We start from the raw sequence: 27346 nt of genomic DNA on the forward strand, positions 1-27346 counted from the left end.
TCTTAGTTTGCTTCTGGTTGCCTTGATAAAGACCATGACCAGAGCAACTTGTGGAGGAAAGGGCTATTTCATCTTACGGCTTACAGTCCATCACTGAGGAACTCAAGACAGGAACTTGAAGGCAGGAACTGAAGCAGAGACCTTGGAGAAACACTGCTTACTGTCTTGTTCTCCGTGCCTTTCCCAGCTTGCTTTCTTATACAACCCAGAACCACTTACTCAGGGATTGCACCACCCATCGTTGGCTGGGTCCTCCATCAATCATTAACCAGGAAATGTCCCACAGACTTCCCTACAGGCCAGTCTTTAAAGCCATTTTCTTTTAAGTGGTTTTTGGTTTTTTTCTCAGATGATCCTGTCTGCATTAAGTTGACAAAAAAGATGAAGTAAATAACCAGCAGAGACCCATCTTTGCTTGATGGGAACTACTTGAGACTTCACAGTGCTGTGGCAAATTTAACTGGGAAGCCTCTCTGAGACTCAGGGTGGCACACACCCATAATCAGAGCCACTCAGGAGATGGAGGCTGGAGGATCAGAAATTCAAGAATTTTGTTAGCTGAAAAGTGAGTTGGAGGTCAGGTTAGATCACACTAGCCCCTAAAACAACAAAAACCAAATAGACCGTCTGGGTTTCTCTGGGTGTGAAAGGGGTCTGAGCTTCCCCATCCCCTTCCTGCATTGGTGCTGTCCTGCTGATTCCACTGATGTGCCATGTTGCCTGCTATGAGACAGACCCAGAGCCAGCCACATTCCTCACAAGCAGCTGTCTGTGGACATAGTCCTTTGAGTTCTTGGTTTTCTTCTCCTGCTGTTATGAATGCTGTTTCACAAAACAACGCTTTCATGTATGTGGCTTACATCTTTCACCTTAGGAAAATCTTAATACCTGGACAAAGGGTTACCGCTACGGTTCATAGTAAGACACAGAGAAGACGGATATATGATCTAGAAGGGAGTCCAGAAGCAACAGACTCAGTACAGCTTAGAATATGGACTGGCAGGCCGTCTTCAGAGTCCCCTGGGTGTTAGCATTTAGGCCTCTGTACTGACCTGCCCTTAGGGTCCTGACAGGATGTACCTCAGCTGCAGCCAATAAGAGTACCTCTTGTGTGCATTCGATACATTTCCTGACAAAAGGCGGACTTGTACAACCTCTTGTCTCTCCTTTCTCTTTCCCTTCCTCGTCCCCAGGGACCGGTCCCTGCCCCCTTCTCTGCTCCTTCTCTCTCCCCTTCCCCTCAATAAACCTACATGGACCCTGTTGTATGGTGTGACTCCTTCCCGCCGTTTTTAAAATACAACACTGGGATCACCAGTGTCCATTGCTCAGACCTCCCCACTCAAAAAAATGCCTTTCACTGATAATGCCATGACTGGATGGAAAAATAACCAGCCTTAATCCAGCTGGGCAGAGAAAGAGACTCAGATTAAGAATGACTGGAAAGGCTCTAGTTTCTCAACTGCAGAGACTAAACCCAGTGGTGAAAAAGATCCCATTTAGAGTTATTAATGCTGAACATGACTGCAATCAGAGAGAACTAAGTTGTATGGGGTTAGATTAAACACTGAGTCTACTGGTGCTGCTACAAGAAACTCAATTTGGGTAATTTATAGATTTTTTTTTTTTTTTTTTTGTGCCTGTCCTGGATCTTGCTCTATAGACCAGGCTGGCCTTGAACTCACAGAGATCGGTCTGCCTGTGCCTCCTGAGTGCTGGAGTTAAAGGCATGTGCCACCACTACCCTGCCGAATTTATAAATAATTCTTAACAGTCCAGACAGAGTGGTGTCTGGTGAGAGAGATGTCAGCATCAAAGTGGCATTTTGTTGCTTCGTCCTTGGGTAGTTAGGTGGGGAGGACTCCTCCCCCAAGGTTTGGTATATATGTGTGAGTACCTGCATGGTTGCATGTGCATTGGCTCCCTGGAACAGGAGTTGCAGTTGCTTGGAACTGAACCCAGGTCCAAGTGCTGTTAACCTCGGAGCCATCTCTAGTCCCAATTCCCAAGTACTTTTTACAATGGTGCTAATTGTATCCAATCTCTAAGGGTGATTCTCTCCTGTATGGATCCTGGTCCTCTAATTCAGGTTGTCAGGCCTTACCTGCTGAAACATTTCTCTGTTGGCCATTAAATTTTAACACGAGTCTGGGGGACGTTCTCTGACTATGACACTACTAATATGACATTAAAATTTTTCCCCAAGTTGATGTTTATTTTTGAGACAGGGTCAAACTATGCAGCCCCAGGAAGCCTAGGAAGCCAATGTAGACCAGGCTGGCCTCCCGCTCAGCTCTACCTGCCTCTGCCTCTCAAGTGCCAGGATTAAAGGTGTATATCACCACAGTTAGAAACTTTCCCCAAAGTTTTATTCAAAATAGAATTTATTGCTATATTCTTTACCTATGAATAAATACTTTTGAGTAATGGTTTCCTTACACCTTAAGATGTTTTAGTAGTAATTTTTGAGTATTATATGATCCTAGGAGTTTGTATTTGTTAGGATCCTGCCCTCACTCCCACACATGCGCAGCTCAGGGTCTTGTGTCTTGCTTCAACAACAGATGCTGGCGACTATGTACCCCTTAAAAAGCTGGACTCAGACCCCCACCCTCTCTGTTTCCTCTCTGCTCTTTCTCTGTATCCTGCTCTGCTCTCTCCCCCAGGCCTGGCTCACCTCTCTTTCTCCCCCCCCCCCCCCCCCCCCCCCGACTTTCCCTCCTAATAAAGCTCTAAAATTAGCACTGGGTTCTGTCATGACCGTGACCTTTCCATGCAGTAACCAGCACTGCCACCAGTGCCATTTACCTATCAGTATTTTTATGGATTTTAAAAACTGAAATGATTTGCTATACTGGGCTCTTGTATGTGACACATAGTTGGGAACTACATTTTAAGGCTAATCTGATTGGTTGTACCTTTTAATTATATGAATCAAAGACCATTTAATGCCATTATTAACCTAAATTTATTTGGTTTTGTACTTATTCTCTTTTTTTTTTCCTCTGCTCCTTTTTTCCTGTCAAGTTAAATTAATTGTAATATGTTTATTATGATCAGCATATCTTAGGTGTATTTCTTTGAATTAATTTTCAATTGTGTTAGGAAAGCTAGGCCTAGTGGCACACACCTTTAATCCCAGCCCTTGGGAGGCAGAGGCAGGATGACCTCTGAGTTCAAGGCCAGCCTGGTCTACAGAGTGAGTTCCAAGACAGTCAGGGCTACACAGAGAAACCCTGTCTTGGAAAACAAAACAAAAAGGAATTACAGTAGCATCCCTAATTTACCACCCACAAAAGGTTAGCGTTGTGCTACTCTAGTGTATGGCTTGTGAAGCACTTGAGGCTGTGCGGTCACATGGCTGCTTTCACTCATTTTGCTATTGCTAACACACACACCACCCACTCACACCCACACCCACCCACCCACCCACACCATACATCATATTTCATCTAGCAGGGAACCATCTTCGACCCTCCAGTTCTCAATCCGCCCTCCCTCAGCTCGATCGCTCGGGCCTCCACTTGCCGAGCCTGTGCAGACTCGGGGATCGGCTGGGAATGCCTGCAGCGCGGGCAGCCGCCGCTGTGCCCCTTCGCGCGCCGCTGGGCGGGTTCCGCTGCAGTGACTTCAGGGCGATTCTGAGAGAGCGAGCATCCTCTTTTTAAGAAGAATGGTTCTAGAAAGGGCCTGGAAGTAAGTGCAGCTCGGTCCTTGTGAGGCAAGGGACACAGAGCCTGCGCGGGGCTGCAGGACAGCCCCGATCTGTTGTCAGGCCGAGGGTTCTCATTTCAGAAGTTGCCATTCCACGTTTCAGTTGTCTTCCAACCCCGTGGATGCGTAAAAATGTTTTTAACTCATGTATTTTATTTTGTAGGGAGAAGAAATTAAACGAATACCGACACCAAATGTTATGTCACTTTGCATTAGTTCAAGGCGAAAGTAAAAGTAAACTTTTGGGGTCATTCACCCGGGGTGGCCGCTGTCTTAACTGATGAGGTGATAGCAGGCACCTTTTCTTAATTCAAGCCAAGGGAGTAAAAATAAAACATTGCGGTCCTTCACCTGAGATTACCCGAATTTCCTTCTTGGGTCACCCACTTTTTCTGATAGTCGTGATGTCACAAGGGAAATCACCTGACCAAAAAAGGCCCCGTAGAAGCTTATCTACCAGCAAAACTACAAAGAGCCAATCTCATTCGATTATTTCGTATTTTAACAATGCGCCACCTGCTAAACTTGCGTGTTCAATTTGTCATAAAATGGTGCCTAGGTACGACCTAATTCGGCATCTCGATGAGTCCTGTGCTAACAATGGTGATGTCGTTCAGGTTGAGCCTGTGCAGGCTGGTTTAACAAATCCAACGGTGCCCAGGTCAAATTTACCCAGTAATGCTTTAGAAGACATAACACCTCAGAAGTTGTCACCACCAAAGAGAAGTTTAACCCTCGTCCAATGTGGTTCAAAACTGGGCACACAACAGCAGACCAGTCCCTACTTTAAAGATGCTTCGGTGTGCAGAATTCAAAATGAGCTGCAAAATCAGAATGTGGAAATTGTGTCTCTGGGGAGTCTGTCGTCTAAATTGTCCAGAAAATACATAAAAGTTAAAAAGTCCCTGGATAGGAAGGAGGGACTGGCCAGTCATTGTCCACAGAGTTCTCCGTCCACAGCTGGCACCAGCCTGGTTGATGTATGTTCAGAGACAGAGGACAAAGATGAGATTTTGAACAGTTCTCAAAAGGAAAACATGTTTTCTTGTGCATCGATAAAGGAAGAAAATGCTTCAGAACACAAGGTAGAGAGCAGTAAAATCACGGAAGATGAAAGCGGAGAAGCTTCCCGCGGGGAGTCAGCCCTCACCCCTGCATCTTCAGCTCATGCTCCTGCATTGTTTCCATTAGACTTAACTCTTGCGAATAACATGAAGTCTGCTTCAGGAGACAGTTTTGTAGAGCAAGAGGATGCCAGAGGGGTCGGTGCGGGGGTTGCTAAACAGCTCGAGGCATGCGCCCGTGAAGAGGTAGAAATGACTGTGGATGCCGAGGTTCAAACGCCAGTGTCTGGTAACGAGGTAGAATCAAACAGTCCCATGGATGCTTCTACAGGGAGTAACAGCCGAAAGAGACCAAAGATTTACAGCCCCCTGAAGCAGGGATCCAGTTGTAAGGTTCCCAGGGAGACAACTCAACCTCCACTGAACCACCCATACTACCTGAGGAGCTTCCTGGTGGTGCTGCAGGCCATCCTTGAGAATGAAGAGGACATGAAGCTCTTCGATGAACAGGAGAAGGGGATTATAACCAAGTTTTACCAGTTGTCAGGTATCTTCAGCCTGTTTACTTTCCAAGTTTTCTTCCTTATCTGACTTGTGTGTGACGTAAGGGGCAGTAGTGTACTGACCACCAGGAGTCACTGTGGGAGTATCGTGGGACTCGGACTCTTACAAGGTCTGTGTCCAGGATAGGCCCATTAAAAACAAGTTGCTGTGCCTGGTGATGTTTGCTGGGCAAGCAGTACTTCAATTACGATGGCAGTAGCTTTCTTCTTCTTACTATTTTTTCCCTTGATTTTTATTTTATTTTTTGAGACAGGGTTTCTCTGTGTAGCCCTGGATGTCCTGGAACTCACTCTGTAGACCAGGCTGGCCTTGAACTCAGATATCTGCCTGCTTCTGCCTCCCAAGTGCTGGGGTTAAAGGTGTGCCAGGCTCATGCTGTCTTATTTCTTATATGTCTGTTTTGATGATGGTAAAGCGATGTCCAGTGTCCAGATTTAAAAACAAACAAACAAAAAAAAACAACACAGCACTGGCACACAGAAGTGTAACTGTGCTTCTGTCCTGTGATCAACGTTCCCATTGAGGATGTTTTCTGTTTCACATCCTGTGTCTTCAAGAAGGACAGTAAAATCCCCAGGAGGGGGTGGTGATGGTGAGATGAGGTGGGGTGTGGAAGAAATGGAAAAATGCAAGCTTAAGTTGGTGCATAAAAAGACGAGTTGGTTGCTTACATCCTCGGCAGCTAGTGGGGACTCCATGCTGGTAGTGCAGGTTGGATGCGAAAGCCATCCTGTGTGGCTGTCACTGTTAGTCCCGAGCCATGATGTCTCTGGAGTTTAGGTAAGAAGACCTGCTCTGGTGGCCACGTTGTCTTCTAATGAAGTGTGGCCATGTCAGGGCATTAAAATCAAAGAAAGCCGGGCGGTGGTGGCGCACGCCTTTAATCCCAGCACTTGGGAGACAGAGGCAGGCGAATCTCTGTGAGTTCAAGGCCAGCCTGGGCTACAGAGTGAGTTTCAGGACAGGCTCCAAAGCTACACAGACAAACCCTGTCTCGAAAAACCAAAATAAATAAATAAATAAATAAAATCAAAGAAAAAAAAAAAAACCTGAACATTACTTCAGAATCCACCCGGTAACACAATGGTGTTGCTTTTGAATATGCGACAGTAGTTCTGTGGGCACAGTTGTGTCCACAGCTTCTGTCCGTGTGTGGTTCTCACCGGAGGATGGAAGTGATCACGTAATAGCATTCCTTGACTCCTCATCCAGAGTGGTCAGAATTCTCTGGTTAGGTTCCGACTGTTGGAATGTGACTTCCTGAGTAGTTGGTAGCTCTGCTTCTTCAAAACCTAGAAGTTGGAACAGTTTGGGAGCGGGGTGTAGTGGTGCACGCCTTTAATCCCAGCACTCAGGAGGCAGAGGCGGATGGATGGATCTCTGTTCCAGGACAGCCAGGGCTGTACAGAGAAACCCTATCTCAAAAAGCCAAACCAGAACAACAAAGAAACAGGAACAGTTTATCCAAGGCAAGTTCAACAGGTTCTTGTGTGTTGCTCTTTATGGAGAATCATTCACAACCTGTCTTTTTTTTGCTTTTTTGATTTATTCATTAAAATTTTTTCTTTCTGAGGGAGGGTCTCATGTAGCTCAGGCTCTCTCTGTATCCGAAGATGACTTTGATCCTCCTGCCTCCACCTTTGGAGAGCTGGGCTTACAGGTGTTTGGCATCCTGCCTGGCTGTATACAATGTATCTTAGATGAAAACAGCTGCTGCTAATTGCGTCTGTTTCCTTAAACGGAAAAAAAAAATGTTTGAAATTTTAAGATATGTAATTATATCCTTTTACAGCTGGCAGGAATTTAAAGATAATCAAAGTAATAAGGAAACACGAAATAGGTTAATTAAGTAGGTTTACATAAATCAAAACTAGACATTTCGGGGAGGAAATTCAGATTTTTTTTTAATTAAAAATAGAATAATGTATATTGTCTTAGTTAAGGTTTCTATTGCTGTGATAAAACATCAGAAGCAAAAGGAACTTGGGGAAGAAAATTTATTTCAGCTTACACTTCCACATCTCAAGTCTATCACTGAGGGAAGACAGGCCAGGAACCCAAATGGAATAGGAACCTGGAGGCAGGAACTGACGCAGAGGCCATCAAGGATTGCTGCTTACTGGCTTGTTCTTCATGACTTGCTCAGCTTTCCTTCCTTCCTTCCTTCCTTCCTTCCTTCCTTCCTTCCTTCCTTCCTTTCGTTTTTCCAGACAGGGTTTCTCCGTGTAGTTTTGGTGCCTGTCCTTGATCTCACTCTGTAGACCAGGCTGGCCTTGAACTCACAGAGATCCATCTGGCTCTGCCTCCCGAGTGCTGGGATTAAAGGTGTGCGCCACCACCGCCGGCTCAGTCTGCTTTCTTTCTTTTTTTTTCTTTTTTTTTTTTTTTTAGCTTAGATTACTAGTTACATGTATCTTGTGGTTTATTAGTCACAGCGTTCTTAAGAGTAACAGAAATAATAGGATATGTATGTAATATATATTATATAAGGAGTATGCTGGCTAATTTTATATCAACTTGATGAAAGCTAGAGGTATCTGAAAGGAAGGAACCTCAATTGAGAAAATTCCTCCATAAGATCTGGCCGCTATGCATTTTTCTTTTTTTTCTTTTTTTTTTTTCTTTTTTAATGCCGAATGTCGTTTATTGAAGGAGGGAAGAGGTCTTAAATACAGACTTACAGCACAATGGGAGAACCCTGGAGGGCAGAAGTTCACTACTGATGTTTTACAATCTTGCATCTAAGCTGTTAACGCCCATTATGCAGGATACATAGACAAGGAACTTCCCTTAAGCATTCAGGAGGGTGAAACCCGGGAGGGAATTAGCATTGGGAGGATATCAAGGTCAAGGTCAGCAAGCAAGGCAACAGTTATCCAAAATGGGGGCCAGGGCCCTACAGGTCCCCCTTTTACTAATAAATGAGCTTCTGACTTAGGTTGCATGGGACATCAGCAGGTCACCTTACCCGTCATGGAGATGCCTGCCCAGGCCACACAGGCACTCTGTCTTAGGTTGGTGAGCGCCCCCCACAGCCTGCTTTCTTGAAAGCACCCAGGACCACTGCTCAGGGGTGGCACTGCCCACAGAGCTGGGCCTTCCCACGTCAGTCATCAATCATCAGTCAAGGAAATGCAGCCCAGGCTGGCCCACTGGCCCATATTGTGGGGGCATTCTCACAACTGAAGTTCTCTCTCCCCAAATGACTCCAGCTTGTATCAGATTGACATAAAACCAGCCAGCACATGTGTTAAACTACAAGCAGAGAACAAAACAGCTAGAATTCTGGGAAGGGCTTCTCTGAGGAGTAGAACTGTTGCATTAAAAAGTAGGGGAGCTTGATTTTAGAAGTGTTAATATGGCCAGTGTTCATTGATAAGGTAGAATTTTAATGGTTTATAACATGAAATGACGTCATTATACGTAAGGTAAAAATGTGTAATTCTAATAATACATATTTTATCTAAAAGTAAATGAGATCTGTATGTTTTTTGGAAGAAAGTTATAATTTTTTGCTGTTTTCCTGAACTTTATTGCAGCTAGTGGTCAGAAGTTGTATGTAAGGCTCTTTCAGCGTAAATTAACCTGGATCAAGATGGGTAAACTGGAGTATGAAGAGATTGCCTCAGACTTAACCCCTGTGGTTGAAGAATTAAAGGATGCAGGCTTCCTTCAGACAGGTATGGTTGGAGGGAGGAACTGAGAGGAAAATGGAATTTAAGAATCCCTTTCTGTGGGATTTCTATGAGAAAGCTAGTGTGGTGCCATCTCCCGAGTAGTGTCTGCTAAATAAGGACTACTTTAAGAAAAAACCTTGAAGCTTTTAGTTTAGGGCAACAGGTTATCATGTGACTTAAGACTACCAGGTTCTTGGCGGAGGCCGCTAGGGCAGTGAAGGATGGACTGCCATTGCTTTCCTGGTGCAAGCGTAGTCTCCCAGCCTGAGATGGGATGAGCTGTAGAAGGGGACATTCCTCTTGAGCACTTGTCTTCCATCGAGAACCTGACTCATCCTGCCCAAATTCCTCATCTCTGACAAAATATAGCCAGCTGGGATGAAGTAAGTGTTCCTCTAAAAACATCTATCCCCACCGTGCCCACACATACCACCTCTGTCTGTTGATTGCCTGTAAAATTTAATTAGAGCTGTGTGAACGTTAGAGAATCCATCTATCTTCTCTTGTGGATACCCTGGGTTGTGCTGTAAGTACCGGATGGAAAGGGGCATAGGGAGAATGAGGATGTGCAGCCAAGTTCAGTGGACACTTTGGACAAAATAAACAACCACAGTAGAAAGCTTTAGGGGGAAGAGTTTGTAGTGGGGGCAGTAGTTAAAGATGGTGTTAGGGTGATTGCTAGGGTGTGGCTGGATGGGCTAGAGGTGGAGCATGCTGGGTGAAGGGGTGGAGCTTGTTGGGTGAAGGGGTGGAACTTGTTGGGTGAAGGGGTGGAGCATGCTGGGTGAAAGGGTGGAGCTTGCTGGGTGAAGGGGTGGAGCATGCTGGGTGAAGGGGTGGAGCATGCTGGGTGAAGAGGTGGAGCTTGCTGGGTGAAGGGGTGGAGCATGCTGGGTGAAGAGGTGGAGCATGCTGGGTGAAGGGGTGGAGCTTGCTGAGTGAAGGAATGGAGCATGCTGGGTGAAGAGGTGGAGGTACAAAGCAGCATCCTGGCTTAAGTGGTCACCTCTGCTTTCCAGTCCCTGGTGGAAGCTGATCCTTGCTTCCTCCTGACTTGGAAGATCTGATGAAAATTCTATAGATTGACATGTTTGACAGAGGGGACTTACCTTTAAACCTTACCCAAACCAGAGCTCCGATGGCTCACCATGGACATTTCATGGCTGTTTGTCTGCGTCTTGCAGCCACACTGCAGTCCTCAGTGGTCTTTGTCATGGTGAATGCATTCTCCTTTCAGAAGCTTGGACTTAATGGCTTTTCTGCCTGGGCCAGTGCCCACCGTCCTACTGCACAAACCTGTCCCTCGTCACATTTGACTCTGCACGGTGCCCTCATAAGAGATCTGCCTGACTGTCCTGTGTAAAGCAGCCACCCTCCCTGCCAAGCTTTGTTGGCTTCCCATAATTTTGTTTTTCATTTAAAAAAAAAAAAAAAAGGTTTATTTTATTTCCTATCACTGTGTTGTGTCTGCGTGTGGGCGTGTACTTGAGAGTACAGGTGCCCGAGCCAGAGGCATCGGGTCACCTGTGGCTGGAATTAGATGGCTGTGCTGCTGGGAACCGAATCCAGGTCTTCTGGGAGATCAGCAAGTGCTCTTCACTGCTGAGCCATCTGTCCAGCACCTAGCTCTTGTTTTTCTTCATACCACCCTTTCCTGCCTGGCATGAGTAATTACTGTGGTAGGAAATGAGCTCCCTTTGGTCCTTGCTCACTACAGTGTCTCCAGGACCTTAGAACTGTACACCCCGTAAATACTTACAAACGGAGGAAGAAGACATTGCCTGAAACTGAGTGTCTTAAAGACACATGGCTGGGCTGGGCGTGGTGGCGCACGCCTTTAATCCCAGCACTTGGGAGGCAGAGGCAGGTGGATCTCTGTGATTTCGAGGCCAGCCTGGTCTACAAAGTGAGTTCCAGGAAAGGTGCAAAGCTACACAGAGAAACCCTGTCTCAAAAAACAAACAAACAAACAAACAAAAAGACACATGGCTGGGTCTGATTCAGCCCAATGCATTCGGCCTGGTGTGGGATCTGGGGTACACCATAGCAGGATGCTGGAAGGCTGAGCCCATGGAAGTCTTTCCACTCTGTATCATGGAATAGAGGGCTGTGTGGAGGAAAACTGATGGTCACTTTACTCTGTGATCTGGTTTGAAGAGGACCCCTCACATGGCTACAGATGAGAAAGATGGAGGATGTATCCCAGTAATGTTTGTTCATAGTTTGTTGTCTATAGCAGGTTTTTTTTATTTTGTTTGTTTGAGATAGGGTTTCTCTGTGTAGCTCTGGTTGTCCTGGAACTCACTCTGTAGACCAGGCTGGCCTGTAACTCACCAAGATCTGCCTGCCTCTGCCTCCCAGGTGTTGGGATTAAAGGTGTGCACCACCACCACTGCCTGGTTGTTGTCTGTAGTCTTCAATGGAAAGAGTTTGGTGAATTCTTGGGAAACTCCTTTTTTATTTATTTATTTATTTGGAAAACATTACAGTTTCTCTAGTGAAATTTCATTTTATTTTCATTTAGCTAATTCTCTTCCTTCCCCAAGTAAATGATGTTAGGTGATAGGAAATTCCACAGCACCACTTTTAACTTTTGGTTGTTGTTAACTGTTTCAGAATCTGAGTTGGAGGAACTCTCTGATGTACTTGAACTCCTTTCTGCTCCTGAACTGAAAGCCCTGGCCAAAACCTTCCACGTGGTGAGCCCCGCTGGGCAGAAGCAGCAGCTGGTAGATGCCTTTCTCAAGCTGGCCAGACAGCGCTCAGTCTGCACTTGGGGCAAGACTCAGTCCGGAATCAGAGCAGTGATTCTAAAAAGGTCTGTGGCCATTGTCTCTGAAAACATTTGCTGTATCGATAAGCACACTAACTGCGTGGTTTAGGCTGTGTACCCTTTCAGACTGTGGCTGCTCATGACAGTTGCATTGCGATTGACCCCTGAAAGCCTTTACTATACCGTCCTCGGTGCTTTATTGGTGGTTTATCCAAAATTCTTGTTGTAAGACTGTTCTAATTTCTAGAAGCAAGAAAAATCAGTAGGCGATAAAGCAAAGGCATAGAGCTTTGCATAGGCCTTTGCTTGCATAGGCCTTTGCTTGCATAGGCCTTTGCTTGCATAGACCTTTGCTTGCATAGGCCTTTGCTTGCATAGACCTTTGCTTGCATAGGCCTTTGCTTGCATAGACCTTTGCTTGCATAGACCTTTGCTTGCATAGACCTTTGCTTGCATAGGCCTTTGGTGCTGATTCATGATTTATTATCTAAGAACTAAAAATAGCAGTGACTACTGTTCTTACAGACTTTAGGGCAGCTGTCAGTCAGTCACACTTTTACTTTACGAAGCTTGTTATTGGAGTATTGTGAGCCAGGCTTAATATGCATCTTTTTTTTCTTCTTCTTCTTTAAGTTTTCCCCAGTGCTTTGGATGGTTTCTCTAGTCTTTGGGAAGCACTTGAGCTATTCATTTAGGGAGGATCATAAAAACTTGTGGAGTTCTTTTACTGTGAAATCTATAAAATCAGAGTATATCTAATTTAGCCTGAGATGCAGTATTCTGGAGCAGTTGAGGATAAAATGAGATACTTGTTTATTTTGTATGTTACATAGGTGTCTCTGCATAAACAACTCCATTTTAATAAATTATGTCTGTAGAAGTTGACTACAGAATTATGAAGTCCTAGGCCTTGGGTTGTAGCCCAGTGGTCAAGCACCTGCCTAATGTGTGCAGGGTCCCAGGTTCAATCCCCAGTACCAGAAAAAAAAGTGTTTGTACCTACAAAAGTATGAAATCCTTATCTAGTTGGTATGTTAATTGTTTTCAAAATACTGTTTTTTGTCTGTTTTTATTTTTAAACTAGAAGAAACCTTATATGTCACGTTTTGTAAGTAGATGTGCATTAAAATTACCAGCTTTCATTAACAGCACTTAGATTCTGACCAGATGTCGTAAGAGAAATAAAGTGAAGAGTTTGCAACACCAGATTTGGAGTTGCATGAAGATAACATTCTCTGGGCTATCTTGCTTGTACTGAAATCCTTGAAGATGATCTGCCACAGCTCCACCTGTGGCCAGTGCCTGGCTCCATGGAGGAAACAAATTTGTGCTTTCTTAATCTAAGAGTCCCTGCATGGTCTTCTGCAGCCCAGAGGCTTGCTTTGCTGCGCTCTGCATGCCCAGGCCAGTAGACACAGGCAGATGGAGCTCCACCCCAGCTTAGGAGTGGGTGCTAGCCTTTGTGGGTGAGCAGTTCCCATCAACTGCCGCTATGCCAGGGCCCTTCCTGCGCCTCGGGGCTCTCGGAGTGGCACTGATCCCTGCAGTGCCCCTGGAGATCAAGGACTGCTTTTCGTTGAGAAGCTTCTAGATGAGAAGGTGTGAAGTCTTCGCTAGGGCCGCTGACTCATCTGGGGGTGACTTTGCCCCTCAGGAGCATCAGGCACCATCTAGAGACAGTTTCTGATTGTCACCACTGTGGGAGTGGGCAGTGTTAATGGCATCTTGTGAGTGAAGCTGGATGTGCTGAGCATCCTGTTATAGAATGCACAGGAGAACCCCCAGCCCTCAAACAAGGAATTGCCCAGCCTAAATACCAGTGGTATCGAGGCCGAGGAACACTGTTGCTGTAGCCCACAAGGGCCACATGGCCCTAGATTTAGTTCAGCCCTCCAAACTGGCCCTGCAGATGCCTCTAGTTGTCCTGGAATGGCAGTGTTTCCAGACAGCTTTGCAAACGGGAATAGCACCACACCTTGAGTATATCTGTACCACTTGTCTCAACTGCTGCCTGCCAAGAGCTTCTGCTAATGATGGTTTAAGTACCTCATCTCATCTGCCTGCCTGCCTGCCTTCCTTCCCTCCCTCCCTCTTTCTGTCCCTTCCATCCTTCCCTATCCCGCTCAATCTCTTTTGGGGAGCAATTCATCTTTAATTTTTAAAAAGCTTATTATAGTGGCTGGTGAAATGTCTCAGCAGGCGAAAGAGCTTGCCTCTTAGCACCCTGCTTCCCAGGACCCACGCGGTAGAAGGAGAGAACCGACTTTGACAATTGTTCTCTGACCGCTATACGTATTTGGCATGTGTGTGTCCACACACGTATGTGCACACACACACAAATAGAGAAATACATGTAATCGTTTTTAAAAGCAGGCCGATGGTAGAGGCTGCTTGGGCAGCTTGAGGTCTTAGACTCCTCTGACTAGAGCTTGGTGTTAGAGTAATAGAAAGCAGTGAGAATGATCGAGCTCAGCAAAGCAGGGTGTCTGTGTTGTTGTTTGTGGTGCTGAGACCGGTACCAGGGGTTCCGGTCTGCAGGTGACTATTCAGATCAATAACTGAGAATCGCTAGAGCCGGGCGGGGGTGGTGCACGCCTTTGATCCCAGCACTCAGGAGGCAGAAGCAAGTGCATCTCTGTGAGTTCAAGGCAAGCCTGGTCTACAGAGCAAGTTCCAGGACAGCCAAGGCTACACAGAGAAACTCTTAGGAAAAAGAAAGAAAGGAAAAAAAAAGCCCCCCCCCCCCCCCCCCCCCCCCCCCCCCCCCCCCCCACCCCCCCCCCCCCCCCCCGCCAAAAAAAAAAAAAAAAAAGGAGAGAGAGAGATTTGCTGATATCAAAGAGGTAATACATTTTTTTCTTTTTTTTTTTTTGGTTTTTCGAGACAGGGTTTCTCTGTGTAGCTTTGAGCCTTTTCCTGGAACTCACTTAGTAGCCCAGGCTGGCCTCGAACTCACAGAGATCCGCCTGGCTCTGCCTCCCAAGTGCTGGGATTAAAGGCATGCGCCACCACTGCCCGGCGAACATTTTTTTTATGAGTTTCCCTGGTGTTTTGAGTGTTCACGGCCATGGTACACCCTGTATAGTCGGTGGCTGGGGAGGAAGCAACATTACTGAGTAAAAACCACGAGAAACCACTTGGAGATAAAAATTCAATCGTTTTCCTGTGTCCCAAGTGAGGCTCTGACCTCCAGAAAGGCTAAGTAGCCCTCAATTGTACCACAGCAGGGGGTGACCCATTTGCTGCCTGTTTAGAACAGTGACTGCCAGTTGTCTTTATTTTAGCTGAGAATCATTTGTAAAATCTGTGTCCAAATGCGTAAAAGCTAGAGAGGTGATTCTGTATTGTTTTATTTTAGAGCTAAAGACTTGGCTGGACGGTCCCTGCGAGTCTGTAAAGGCCCCAGGGCTGTGTTTTCCCGGGTCTTGCTGCTGTTTTCCTTGACTGATTCCATGGAAGATGAAGAAGCTGCTTGTGGGGGTCAAGGTCAGCTTTCTACTGTGCTGTTGGTCAATCTGGGCCGAATGGAATTTCCTCAGTATATCGTCAGTCGGAAGACCCAGATCTTCAGGGACAGAGAGGACCTCATCAGGTGAGGTCACACTGAGTCACTACGATATCTCTGTGCGTTTTAAAATTTAGTAAGGGGTCTTGCTATTTTTTTCTTGCCAGCTGATGTGGAAACGCGGAGTGCGTGCCACGGTCATTTTTCAGTTTTTGGGGCTTATCATCCCGTGCCTTCCTCACGTGCGCTTTTCCATCTACAGGAGAATGCAGACATGCACTTAGACCAGGGCTGCCGAGTCAGTGAGTTTAGAGTTAAAGCCACAAAAGTTTTCACTAGGTTCCGTTCCTGAGTAGCTGGGGCAGGAAAGACTTTCGTGCCACAGACGTTTTGACAACCCTGCCTTGAGGATGTGTTGGGATGAATAAGGCAGAATGTGTTTTCCCAGTCACAACGCTCAGACCAGACTGATAAGAGCTTATGTGTGTGTGTGTTAGGATCACATACACGCTGAGTTAGAACTTGGGAGTTTACACAGCACGTTGTGGAATTTATGAATGTTGGCTTCATCACCAATGGGCTTTTGACTGAAAAATGGTATCGGTCTTAAAGAAAGAAAGAAAGAAATACCTAGTTTTTGTTTGTTTGGTTGTTTGTTTTTTGAGACAGGGTTTCTCTGTGTAGTTTTAGAACCTGTCCTGGATCTTGCTCTGTAGACCAGGCTGGTCTCGAACTCACAGAGAACTCCTCCTGGCTCTGCCTCCTGAGTGTTGGGATTAAAGGCATGTGCCACCACTGCCCGGCAGAAGTACCTAGTTTGTTTTTTTAAATATTTATTTATTTATGTGTATGTGCATTGGTGTTTGTTTTGCCTGTGGAAGGGTGTTGGGTCCCCTGGAACTGTAGTTACAGACAGTTGTGAGCCGCCATGTGGGTGCTGGGAATTGAACCTGGGTCCTCTGCCGGAGCAGTCAGTGCTCTTAACCGTTAAGCCATCTCTCCAGTTCCCCTAGTTTTTATTTTATTGCCTTTTTGTTCATTTTTAGATAGGGCTTTTCTTGCCTACGTAGTCTAGGCTGACCTAGCAATCACAGTCCTCTTGCCCTATGCTCTTGACCCACCTGAGTGTTGGTTATGTGGGTGTGTACAACCATGCTGTTGTATTTCCTTAAAAAAAGGAAAAAGCCACTTTTATACGAAAAATGAGTTTCCTGACTTGTCTCTTTTGGTTATTGATTTAAGACTTATAACTCAAATTTAACCAGTACTGACTCAGACCTTTGCTTTAGAGCATTAAGTAGTGTTGAGAACACTCCTTCTCTAACTGAAGTCATTGGAACTATTGAATCCAGTCAGCGTCGAGGTAAACCAATCTTACCGTCTTCTGCCTCCGCTGCAGGAAGCTTGTGTCTTGCTTGTGTTCGTTTGGAATGAGTCTCCAGCCAGATCTTCTTCGGTCCTGAGAACTTACCCTGTTTCTAGGTGTCTCCTGCCTCTCGTGGGTTTTATTCTTTGTGGCTTTATACTTTTTTCTTTGGTGAGCCTGCCTACCCTGAAGCCACGCTCCAGCCTCACTGTGCTCAGGACTGTGAAGTTACTCTGTCACAGTCACCTCATCTGTGGCAAGGGAGAGCGGTGGTTTATTCTCACGGATGGGTGTGAGCACGTGGGAGGTGCTTAGAGTCTGGCCTTCGTGTAGTGCCTCACACAGCTAGTTATTGCTGTGAATGTCATCACGACCCTCATAGGACAGGGATTACCTTTCAGTTCTGTGGTTGACAAAACCACGGGTGGCAAGCTCGTACCTATGCTCTCATGAAGTCATTACAATCCCGTTGGTTATGAATGAAATGGGTTTAGTTGACCTCTGAAAGTGCCATAGGATACGAACCCTGAAACATGGCAGCCGACCTGACAGTCCTTTGCCCACGTCTGCACTGGAGATTAGTGATCCTCAGTTATTCAGTAAAGCTGTGTTGAGTGCTCGACCCAGCAGTGGAGTTAGAGCAGTGGAGGGGGTAAGGCTGCTGACTCCGTGGGGACCATTCACTGGGGAGACAAGAAGCAGGGAAATTCCAGTGTATAAAAATGATGTGACGTGGCGGCAGAGCTGCCCCAGCCCCTGAGAGCCCTTGCTGCTCTTGCAGAGGACTTAGCTCGGTGTCTGGCATCTACATGGCTGCTCACAACCATCTGTCACTTCAGCTCCAGGGGATCTGATCTGTCACCCTCCCTTGGCTTCTGTGGGCACCAGATAGACATGCAGTGCATTTACATACATGTAGGCAAAACACACATATACATAAAGTAAAAGTAATAATTAAAATAATGATGTGACCATTGAGAAGTAGGCTGCAGACGTTCTACTTTGTAAGTAGTGTTGGGGAGTGGCCCTGGAGAGTTGACATCAGAAATAAGACACGAGAATGGGAAGGCAGCCATGCCTGGACCAGGGTGGGCATGCACTCAACAATAAGGTAAACTGAGGCGTGGAAGAGCTGGCTGTGTTGGAAAAACACAGAAGGCTTCTGGCTCGAGCTCTGGGGAGCAGCAGTGTAAGGACGAGCTGCAGGGACCAGAGGTTGCTTGACCTCAGTGAGATGGGCTGCAGCCTGGGTCTTCCCAGTATTGGGAAGCCGCTGAAGGGGGTATTCCATGATTCCATGTTTTTAACCAGAGCAGCCTTATGGAGCAGAAGTCAGAGGTGAGCAGGAGAGCTGAAGAAGGCTAGTTTGACTCTGGTGGTGGTCTAGGTGAAGGATGAAGGTGCCCAATACTGATTGGGCAGTGGCAGTGGACACAGGTCAGTATATCAAAAACAGTTTGGAAGCAGAAACGACTTGATCATTAGTGGATGAAGGAGACAGATAGGAGTGGATGGTGCCATCATGAGATGATGATCAGGAGGGGAACATGGGAGAGCTGTCGAGGCCAGGGGGCAGGATGTGGGGTCCCACTAACCCTCAGTAGATGCTGTCCTGTGTCACCCTTGACATGCTGTAGGGGGAAGGGAGGGCAAGGCAGTTTTGTTGTTTTGTTGCAGTGGTCTTGAGTCAGGTAGGACCAGTTAGCCCCCATCCTATGATTTCCTTCTGCAGAAGTCGGGGCCTTGGGCACAGACAAAGAGGAGAGAGCCAGTGTGCACACCAAGAGAGCTGGACTGACTGGTTCTGGATGAACGTGCAGGTCATGAGGACAAAGAGTGCTTGTGGCCAACATGTCATGGTGGCCATGGGCAGCCAGGATGCTGTGAGCTGAAGAGTTCATTGCTTGCACTCAATTAAGTTAGCTGGGGTGCTTCGGCTGGCAGCCAATGGATGAAATACTTGAGGTCGAAATTTTGAAGACGATGTAGTTCACTGGAGATAGATGACTCTGAAGGGCCACGGGCATGTTGGTAGGTGAAGGGAGGTGGGGAAATGGACATTTAAAATGCTCTTCTTCATCCTCAGTGATGGTGAAGTCATTGGGTCATTGTGATAGGTGACTGTGGTGAAGCAGGTAGTCAGATAGCCATTAGATGAGAGAAGCAGCCTGCCTGTGCCTGTGAGGAGGCAGCAGGTTCTTCCAAAGAAGCAGAGAGCCACAGGAGCAACAGTGGGCAGGAGTTCCTCCATGTCTCAGTGCCAAGGTTGGAGACCTGGGGGAGGAGCCACCCATATCACATGGAGTGAGTGGCAGGGGAGATAAGCCTGGGGATGGGGAGATGACAGGACCACCAGTGGGTGGAGGGAAGGGGCTGGGCATGGGGGGAGGGGAGGAGACAGTGGAGGGAAGGGGCTGGGCATGGAGGGAGGGGCCAGGGGGAGACAATGGAGGGAAGGGGCTGGGCATGGGGGGAGGGGAGAGAGAGCATGGAGGGAAGGGACTGGGCATGGGGGGAGGGGAGGAGACAGTGGAGGGAAGGGGCTGGGCATGGGGGGAGGGGAGGAGACAGTGGAGGGAAGGGGCTGGGCATGGGGGGAGGGGGCAGGGGGAAGACAATGGAGGGAAGGGGCTGGGCATGGGGGGAGGGGGCAGGGGGAGACAATGGAGGGAAGGGGCTGGGCATGAGGGGAGGGGAGAGAGAGCATGGAGGGAGGAGGCTGGGCATGGGGGGGAGAGTACTGTTTGAGGTCCGTGTGTCTACTGCCATTGAGAAAAGGTTGGGGAAGCAAGGACTGTGGCTTCCGGACAGATGAGGGATGGGCACTGTCCACGTGAGTTCAGATGGTGACAAGGACTAGCCGGGTGGCAGCTGAGGGAGATGGCGTAAAGTGTGGGGGGCTTGGTTCCCGTGGGAGTTGGGTCAGCTGTGATGCTGAATGTGTGATGCTGCTCCTGCCCTGGTGATGGCTTGAGGTGGGGAGGAGGGTGTACCACCTGCCTGCTCTAACCTCCAGACGTTTTTTCTTTTTCTTCTGAGAAGGGTCTTGTGTAGCCTAGGCTGCCCTGGAGCTTGCAATGAACCCAAGGATGACCTTGGAGTTCTGAATCTCTTGTTTTGATTTGTGCCAACACAACTGGTTTATGCAGTGCTGGGGATCGAACCTAGGACTTTGTGTGTAGCAGGCGAGTGCTCTATCACTGAGCTACAGTAGTCCCTGACCATGTTTTTCTGTTTCCTTAATTCACCTTGGATTGTCTAGTAGCATATCATAAATAATTGTGTCTGTGGTAGCAGTTCTCAACCTGTGGGTCGTGATCATTGGAAAACACATATTTCCAATGGTCTTAGGAACCCCCAACAGTAAATTTATTTTCATTGCTACTTTATAGCTAATTTTGCTATGGAGTGCTGTCTCAGTTCCTAAAACTATTGGAAAACACATATTATAAAACATGAATGTGTTTTCCCATGGTCACGACCCATGACCCACAGGTTAAGGACCACTGGCCTTTGGGTTTGTGGGCAAACTTGACCCCTGGAGGCAGGCTATTTTCTTGTTAATGTTAGTGTATTACATGCTTTTCTTCTCCAAAATACAATGAATATGCTCTGATAGTATTTCAGAGTCTGTTAGTCACATGTCATTGATTTTCATGTCTAAGGAAGTAATGAAAAGTCATATTTCTTCCACTAAATTGTTCATAAAATTTCATCATTGCTGTCTCCCCCGAGTGTTCCCGGTTACTTTGGAAATACCCTGTCATCCTTTTGGCTTGGGCAGTGCCCCAGTGCGCTTCTGACTACATTGCTTACTGTGTCAAAGTGACATCTTGCCACAGTTCTGAAGTCAGTTACAGATTTACTTGGTGCCTCTCAAATCAGTGAGCGAGTGAATGCCAGCGCCCAGGAGCTTTGTGGAGTTACAGTGCAAATGCTTCCGTCTTCCTAATAGGGCAGCCGGAACCAGTCACGGCCATTCTGAGCAGTGGGGGAGAGCGATACTAAATTAGTACTCAAATGCAACTTAAATGTACCTCACTTTTTTGTGGTTTTGAATTTTTTTCATTTTTGAAGCAGGGTGTAGCAGAATCTTTAAAGTTCTTATTAATAAAATCAATCCTCAGGCCAGTTATTGGGGTGAGTGCTGGAAGATCAGAGAAGCAGAATAAGCCACAGCTTCCTCACCAGTTCCTTAGCTGATCCTGTTTCCTCAGACTGGAAGCTTCTGAATCCTCATCCGAATGTGTCTCAGCTGAACTGCTGCTAGAAGCCTAAAAGCTTAACCAGCCAAATGCTTCTAGTTTCTGGTCCTCACGCCTTATATATCTTTCTGCTTTCTGCCATCACTCCCTGGGATTAAAGGCTCACTTTCTGGGATTAAAGGTGTGAGTCACCACGCCTGACTATTTCCAATGTGGCCTTGAACTCACAGAGATCCAGAGGGATTTCTGCCTCTGGAATGCTAGGATTAAAGGCGTGTGCTACCACTGCCTATCCTCTATGTTTAACATTGTGGCTGTTCTGTTCTCTGACCCCAGATAAGTTTATTAGCATGCACAATATTTTGGGGAACACAATACCACCACAGCAGGGTCTCAGCAGGTAGCCTCAGGTAGCCTGGAACTCTCTTTGTAGACCTGGAACTTAAAGATCCACACATCCTCTGCTCTGCTTCCCAGTGCTGGGATTGAAGGCAAGCACCACCGTGTCCTGCGCATCCCTCACATTCTCATGAACATAATAAGCCCAGTGGCCAGGATGTGGGAATTGTCATGGAAGGACTCCTTGACTTAGACCCACGTGGCATTTTCCCTAGATATGCAGCGGCCGCACACCTGCTGAGTGACATTTCAGCTGCCATGGCCAATGGGAACTGGGAAGAAGCTAAGGAGCTTTCCCAGAGTGCAAAAAGAGACTGGGACCAACTGAAGAGCCACCCTTCGCTGAGGTGAGTGCTGTGTGTTTTCTTTTATTTTGTCTCCCAGTGTTGGGGGTGGAACCCATGGCTTGAGCTCTGTGCTCAGAGGACGTTGGAGAGAGTCGAACGAAGGTCCTGGGCGGAGGCTATGAGGAAGACGCATTGTATATATGTATGAAGTAGTCAGTAAACTAGAAATATTAAAAGCAAGAACAAAGAGCAAGGTGGAGACGGGTCGAGGAAGACACCCAGTGCCAGCTTCTGGCCTCCTTGTGTACAGGTGCCTGCACACACTTTAACACACACACATACACCTCCCTGCACTGGCTCGTTTTCTTCCAGCTAGAGTCAGCTGAAGAAGAGAACCTCAACTGAGAAAATGCCTCTATAAGATCGGGCTGGAGGCAAGCCTGTAGGGCATTTTCTTAATTAGTGATGGATGGGGGAGGGCCCAGCCCATCACGGGTGGTTCCGTCCCTGGGCTGGTGGTCCTGGGTTCTATAAGAAAGCAGCTGGACGAGCCAGTAAGCAGCAGCCCTCGATGGCCTCTGCATCAGCTCCTGCCTCCCGGTTTCTTTCTGCCTTGTTTGAGTTCCTGTCCTGACTTCCTTCAGTGATGAACAGTGGTGTGGAAACATAAACCAAATAAAGCCTGTCATCCCCAGGTTGCTTTTGGTCATGGTGTTTCATCTCAGCAGTAAACCTAACTGAGACAGTGCCCAGAATGAAAACAAACCCTGAAGTGAGTGGTATTAAAGAGGTAGACTGTTCAACTTGATTACAGCATTGGCGTGTATTGGAGTATCATGTCACACTCCATTAATTATACAGTTTTTGTGCGTCTCTATGTCAGTTACAAAAATGAACTTAATTTTAAATAGTTGGTTCAGTATATGCAGAAAGGTAAATAGTAGAATGTATTTTTAAGTAATGTTTGAAGAAGGTTAAACCCAGATCTGAGGAAGTTTGAAGGCTTGTCCATGTTTGTAGGTGAGGTTTACATGCTGACCTCAGTTCAAAATCTCATTAGGTATTCTCATCTCACCCCACTGAGTGTCCTGGGGCAGGGGCTTGGCTGTGATGATATGTTTGTGGTGCAGAAAGTTGTACATGCAACTCAAAGTACTGGAGTATATTGTTTTAGAGATTAGAATTCAACACTCTGTCCCTTCTTACAGTTCTCTTATAAGTTATAGAGAATTCAACGCTCTGTCCCTTCTTACAGTTCTCTATAAGTTATAGAGAATTCAACGCTCTGTCCCTTCTTACAGTTCTCTATAAGTTATAGAGAATTCAACGCTCTGTCCTTCTTACAGTTCTCTATAAGTTATTAAGCCGTGGGTTGGTTGTCGTTTCAGGTACCACGAGGCCTTGCCACTCTTTCTGCGCTGCTTTACTGTGGGGTGGATTTACACGAGGATTTTCTCCCGGGCTGTTGAAGTGTTGGAGAGACTTCGCATGTATGAGGTTAGAGCACCCTCCTCCACCCTTCACTGATAGGACTGTGATACCCATGGGAGTGAAGACCTCTTGGGCTCTGGGTGTTTCCCGCTATTACATCAGCACTAAGAGCCTGAGGAAAGCTTGTTTACTACAGGCACCCTGCTGTCCTGGCTCTCTTTGGTAGAGAGAAGATAGCCATTGTCAGCAGCCATTTTGTTTGCTTGTGACCTGATGAGTGTGCCTACTGGGAAGCCTTGATGGTCATGAACAGAGCCTGGTAGGTAGGGGCTCAGAGCTCAGTCAGCCTTTCCTGGGTCTCAGAACTTGGTGTAAGGCCCTGTAGTTACCCTAGATCTTGTGGGTAAAAAGCTCACACCCCCTTGTCTTCTGGTGTGGATTGTCACAAATTGACAATTTGGTCACATCCTTAGATTAAGATTAAGAAATTGCCAGAGTTCCCTTTTATTGTGGCGTTTCTGTATTGACAAATGATATTTTACAAAGAGGAAATGACAAGCTGGGTTTTTGACTTCGGTCTCTCGAATCCCAGGAAGATCCATGAACTTGATGTCACATCTGTCATTCTGAAGCTTTTAAGCTCCATTGCTCCAAGAATGCCTGATAGGTGACGAGATTTAAAGGTAAAAAAAAGTTGAAAATTAAGTAAAATAATGCAAGCTGGTTTCCTTACCTTAAAACAGTTCATTTTGAAATTGTAGGTGCATTTGTTTGGTGCAATGTTGGGGTTCAGGATGAAGGAGGAGTGCTGCGTGGATGTGGTTTCATTGTTTTTACGTCCTCTGGGGGACGGGCACAGTCTCTGTGAGCAATTCTTGCTTTATCAGTTGTGTTGAAGTTTCTGACTCACAGCCAGAGCCCAGAGTGAAGGGAATAGTGTGGAATATTTATTTAACTATGTAGAGATGCGTTGCATTTGTTTGTGTTGTGGAATATTTATTTAACTATGCGAAGATGCGTTGCATTTGTTTAATTATGTAAAGATGTGTTGCTGTTTCACCTTGCCTGCCTGAGGCACCTGATTGGTCTAATAAAAAGCCGAATGGCCAGTAGTGAGGGTGGAGGTATGGGCAGAACTTAAGGGCAGGGAGAAAAGGAGGAGGAGAAAATTAGGCTTGAAAGAAGAAAGAAAAGGAGACCCAGGGAGACGCCGGGGCCAGCCAGCTAGCCAGACATGGAGGAAGTAGGAAAGTAGAACACAAGAATGGAAGGAAGGTAAAACGCCCCAAGGCAAAACGTAGATGAATAGAAAGAGGTTAAATTGAGTTAAAAGAGCTAGTGGGACAAGCCTAAGCTAAGGCTGAACATTCATAATTAATAATCAGTTCTGTGTCCTTATTTGGGAGCTGATTGGCGCCCCCACTTACAAAAAAAAAAAATTCCATCTATAGACTTCTCTCCCTTCCCGTGTCTCCTTAATCTTCTATCTGTCCTGCCTGACAGCATGCCTCAAATCTCAGTGGGTCTAGGGCCTGCTGGGTTCCCAGAGTGTCAGCATTTTCCAATACCAGCCAGTGCTTGGCTGCCAGGGTCCTCAGTAGCCCTGAGCTGCCAGAGGGGATTTGGTGAAGACAGGTAGCTGCTCCCAGACCTCTGAGGGCTCAGCACCACCAGGCAGGGACCTGGGGTCAAGTACAGATGCTCGGGCAGCTAAGTGGTCATGCAGGGGAACATCTCAAACTCCTGCCTGTCAGTCCTGGTCCTTGGCCTTCATTGTGAACAGACCAGCCCTGTTGTCTTCTGACTATAATTAGAGCCGATGCTTCTAGCATTTAACAGCCTTTCTTTTTATTGCTGCTATAGGAAGCCGTTGAGGAACTTGAAAACCTCCTGTCTCAGAAAATCTACTGTCCTGACAGCAGAGGCCGCTGGTGGGATCGCCTGGCTCTTAACCTGCACCAGCACCTGAAGCGTCTGGAAGCGGTAAGTGGCAGCATGCCAGGCTGTTTGACTTGAAAGTGATTTAATAGCCAGCTCTAAGTACTTCAGCACTGGGGATGGAACTGAGCTCCTCACGAGTACTTAAATAAGCACCCTGCCACTGAGCGGCCGCAGCCTAGGAAAGCACTTTCTTTAGTTAACTTATTTTTTTTTTAATTTACTGGTGGGGGGGAGCAGAGTCTCACTATGTAGCTCTGGCTGTCCTGGAACCCACCATCTAGACCAGGCTGGCTTGGAGCACACAGAGATCCACCTGTCTCTGCTTCCCAAGTGCTGATATTAAAGGCAGGCACCACCGTGCCTGGCCATTTATTTTTATTTTAATTAAAAGGTAATTTTATCACTTCCTCCTTTTCTTTTCCTCCCTCTCAAAAATCTATGGTTCTGAGAAAATAGTAAAAAGTATGATTTTTTAAAAAAATTAATATTGATGTATTTCTATATAATATATATAATATATATAATACATGGAAATCTATATAATACATGGAAAACTCTAGATAAAACAAAAATTTTTAAATATTTAATTTTTATCAAAAACGTTAGAAACCACTAATGCAACAAATGTGACGGTGAAATAAAAACTTAATAAATGAAAAGAAATTCTAAATATAGTTAGAAGATATTTTTCCTTTCGTTAATATTCTTTGATTGAGTTCTTCCAACCCTATCCCCAACCCTGAAATCGCAGGGATGATTCTAACACTAGCATTAAGTAAAAGCAGGAGCTGTCTATTTGCTCTGACTGGGAGGGGAAAGGGGTTGACAGTGGCCGCCAGGAAGTGGAATTAAGGAGAAGGAGGATCAGATGTGTCTCAGCTCTTGCAGGTTCATATTCATTCTCTCCCTGCCTGCCTCTCCCCTCCCCCTCTGTCTCTCTCTCTCAGATTGACCCCAGGATTTGTGGCTGGAATTGGTGATTTTATTTACTTGTCACTCAGTGCTTCTAGAAACAAAGGCTGATGGGAGGCATTCTCTTCCTAATTTCACTGCAGGTGCTTGGGAGAGTGTCTCTGTGCTTCTGCAGGGCATTTGGCCCCACCTCTGGAACAGGCCACCTTCTCTGGCAGACCCCAGGGATCTTGGGGACTTAAAATAGACAGATTCTGTCACTGATGTGGCAGGGCAGGGTGGGGCCTTTGAGGCCACCGCCTCTGAGCCAGGCGGGTAACAGTGACTCTTTGTGTGGCTGCCTGCGGGTTGATTTCCATTCCAGCCCTGTGTTTGAACTGAATGGAGGGGACTGTGTCTCAGGGAGGGTTTGTTTTTCCAGTGCTACATTAAGTGAATTGGGGGATAGAGGGGTGGAAAAAATTGCCCACGGAATGTGAAAGTATGAGGTAGTGTTTTTACTGCTTTTTACTCAAACAGTGCCTTGTTACCTCAGGTGCCCGTGAAAAGGCCAGCAGAAGCTGTTTTCTGTCCTGGAGGTGGGCAGGGTGGTTGCAGGCCTAGAACCCAGCTTGGAAGGGAGAGCGCATACGTCTGTGCTACCTCTGCCTTTCATTGCATGAATGTTATGGATTCCCCCCAAATCCCCCTTTGGTCACAGTTCTCAGAACACTTTGCCTGTGGTCACAGGGGCAGACAGATCGCTCAACTTAGTTTTCATTGATGCTAAGGAAGTTGAGTTCTTTTTAACCTTTCCCAATGACTCCCTGCCATACACATAGCCCTTATTACCTTATTACCCTGTCCCCTCACCTTCTGTCTACAGGACACAAGCCGCCAGTAGCAAGTGCCAGCCCCTGGGGAGAGATGGGGCCTCCCTGGCCATCCTTTCCTCTGCCGGGTCTCTGTTGCCTGCTATCCCTACAGGGACAGAGAGAGCTGCAGTGTCCCGCACCCTTCCTGACTCCTTCAGACCCACGTAGCTCCTCAAGGCTTGAGCTTTCATCCATTCCTATTGTTTTATAAAGTTTTTCTTTAAATTTTTTTTTTTTTTTTTGGTTTTTTCGAGACAGGGTTTCTCTGTGTAGCTTTGCGCCTGTCCTGGAACTCACTCTGTAGACCAGGCTGGCCTCGAACGCACAGAGATCCGCCTGGCTCTGCCTCCCGAGTGCTGGGATTAAAGGCGTGCGCCACCACCGCCCGGCAAATTTTCAAAGTATAGTGTGTGTGTGTGTGTGTGTGTGTGTGTGTGTGTGTGTGTGTGTCCTGTATATGAGTGTGTGTATGTGAGTGCCACAGCATGCATGTGGAGGTCAGGGAGAAAACCTCAGGCAGTGGTCCTCTGGCTCACTACAGCATGCACCCGGCTGGCTGGCCCTTGAGCTCAGGGGATTCTCCTGTGTCCCCTCCCATCTTGGGGGGGGGATGCTAGCATGACAGATGAATGGTTGCTGTATGCCCTGCTTTCC

General features: G+C 46.7%; 1 protein-coding gene across 2 annotated transcripts in view; it reads left to right on the forward strand.

Annotated features, from left to right (window-relative positions):
- Positions 1–3564: 3564 nt before the first annotated feature.
- Positions 3565–27346, forward strand: part of Fan1 (FANCD2 and FANCI associated nuclease 1) — a 38706-nt gene continuing 14924 nt past the window's right edge. Inside the window, exons 1-9 of one of the 2 annotated variants that reach the window (XR_008222796.1) lie at positions 3565–3696; positions 3878–5325; positions 8882–9022; positions 11636–11837; positions 15151–15384; positions 21483–21614; positions 22943–23051; positions 23578–23668; positions 24849–24961. Coding sequence is in view for 1 of the 2 variants with exons in the window: in XM_052759988.1 (XP_052615948.1) it covers positions 4119–5325; positions 8882–9022; positions 11636–11837; positions 15151–15384; positions 21483–21614; positions 22943–23051; positions 24849–24968 (2145 nt within the window). In the remaining variant the exon portion in view is untranslated. Of the gene's footprint in view, positions 3697–3877; positions 5326–8881; positions 9023–11635; positions 11838–15150; positions 15385–21482; positions 21615–22942; positions 23052–23577; positions 23669–24848; positions 24969–27346 lie in introns of those variants that run through there. The other variant, XM_052759988.1, reaches the window with a different exon arrangement.

The sequence above is a fragment of the Peromyscus californicus genome, unplaced genomic scaffold (assembly GCF_007827085.1).
Source record: "Peromyscus californicus insignis strain IS unplaced genomic scaffold, ASM782708v3 Scaffold_4__1_contigs__length_199733344, whole genome shotgun sequence".
Taxonomy (NCBI): domain Eukaryota; kingdom Metazoa; phylum Chordata; class Mammalia; order Rodentia; family Cricetidae; genus Peromyscus; species Peromyscus californicus.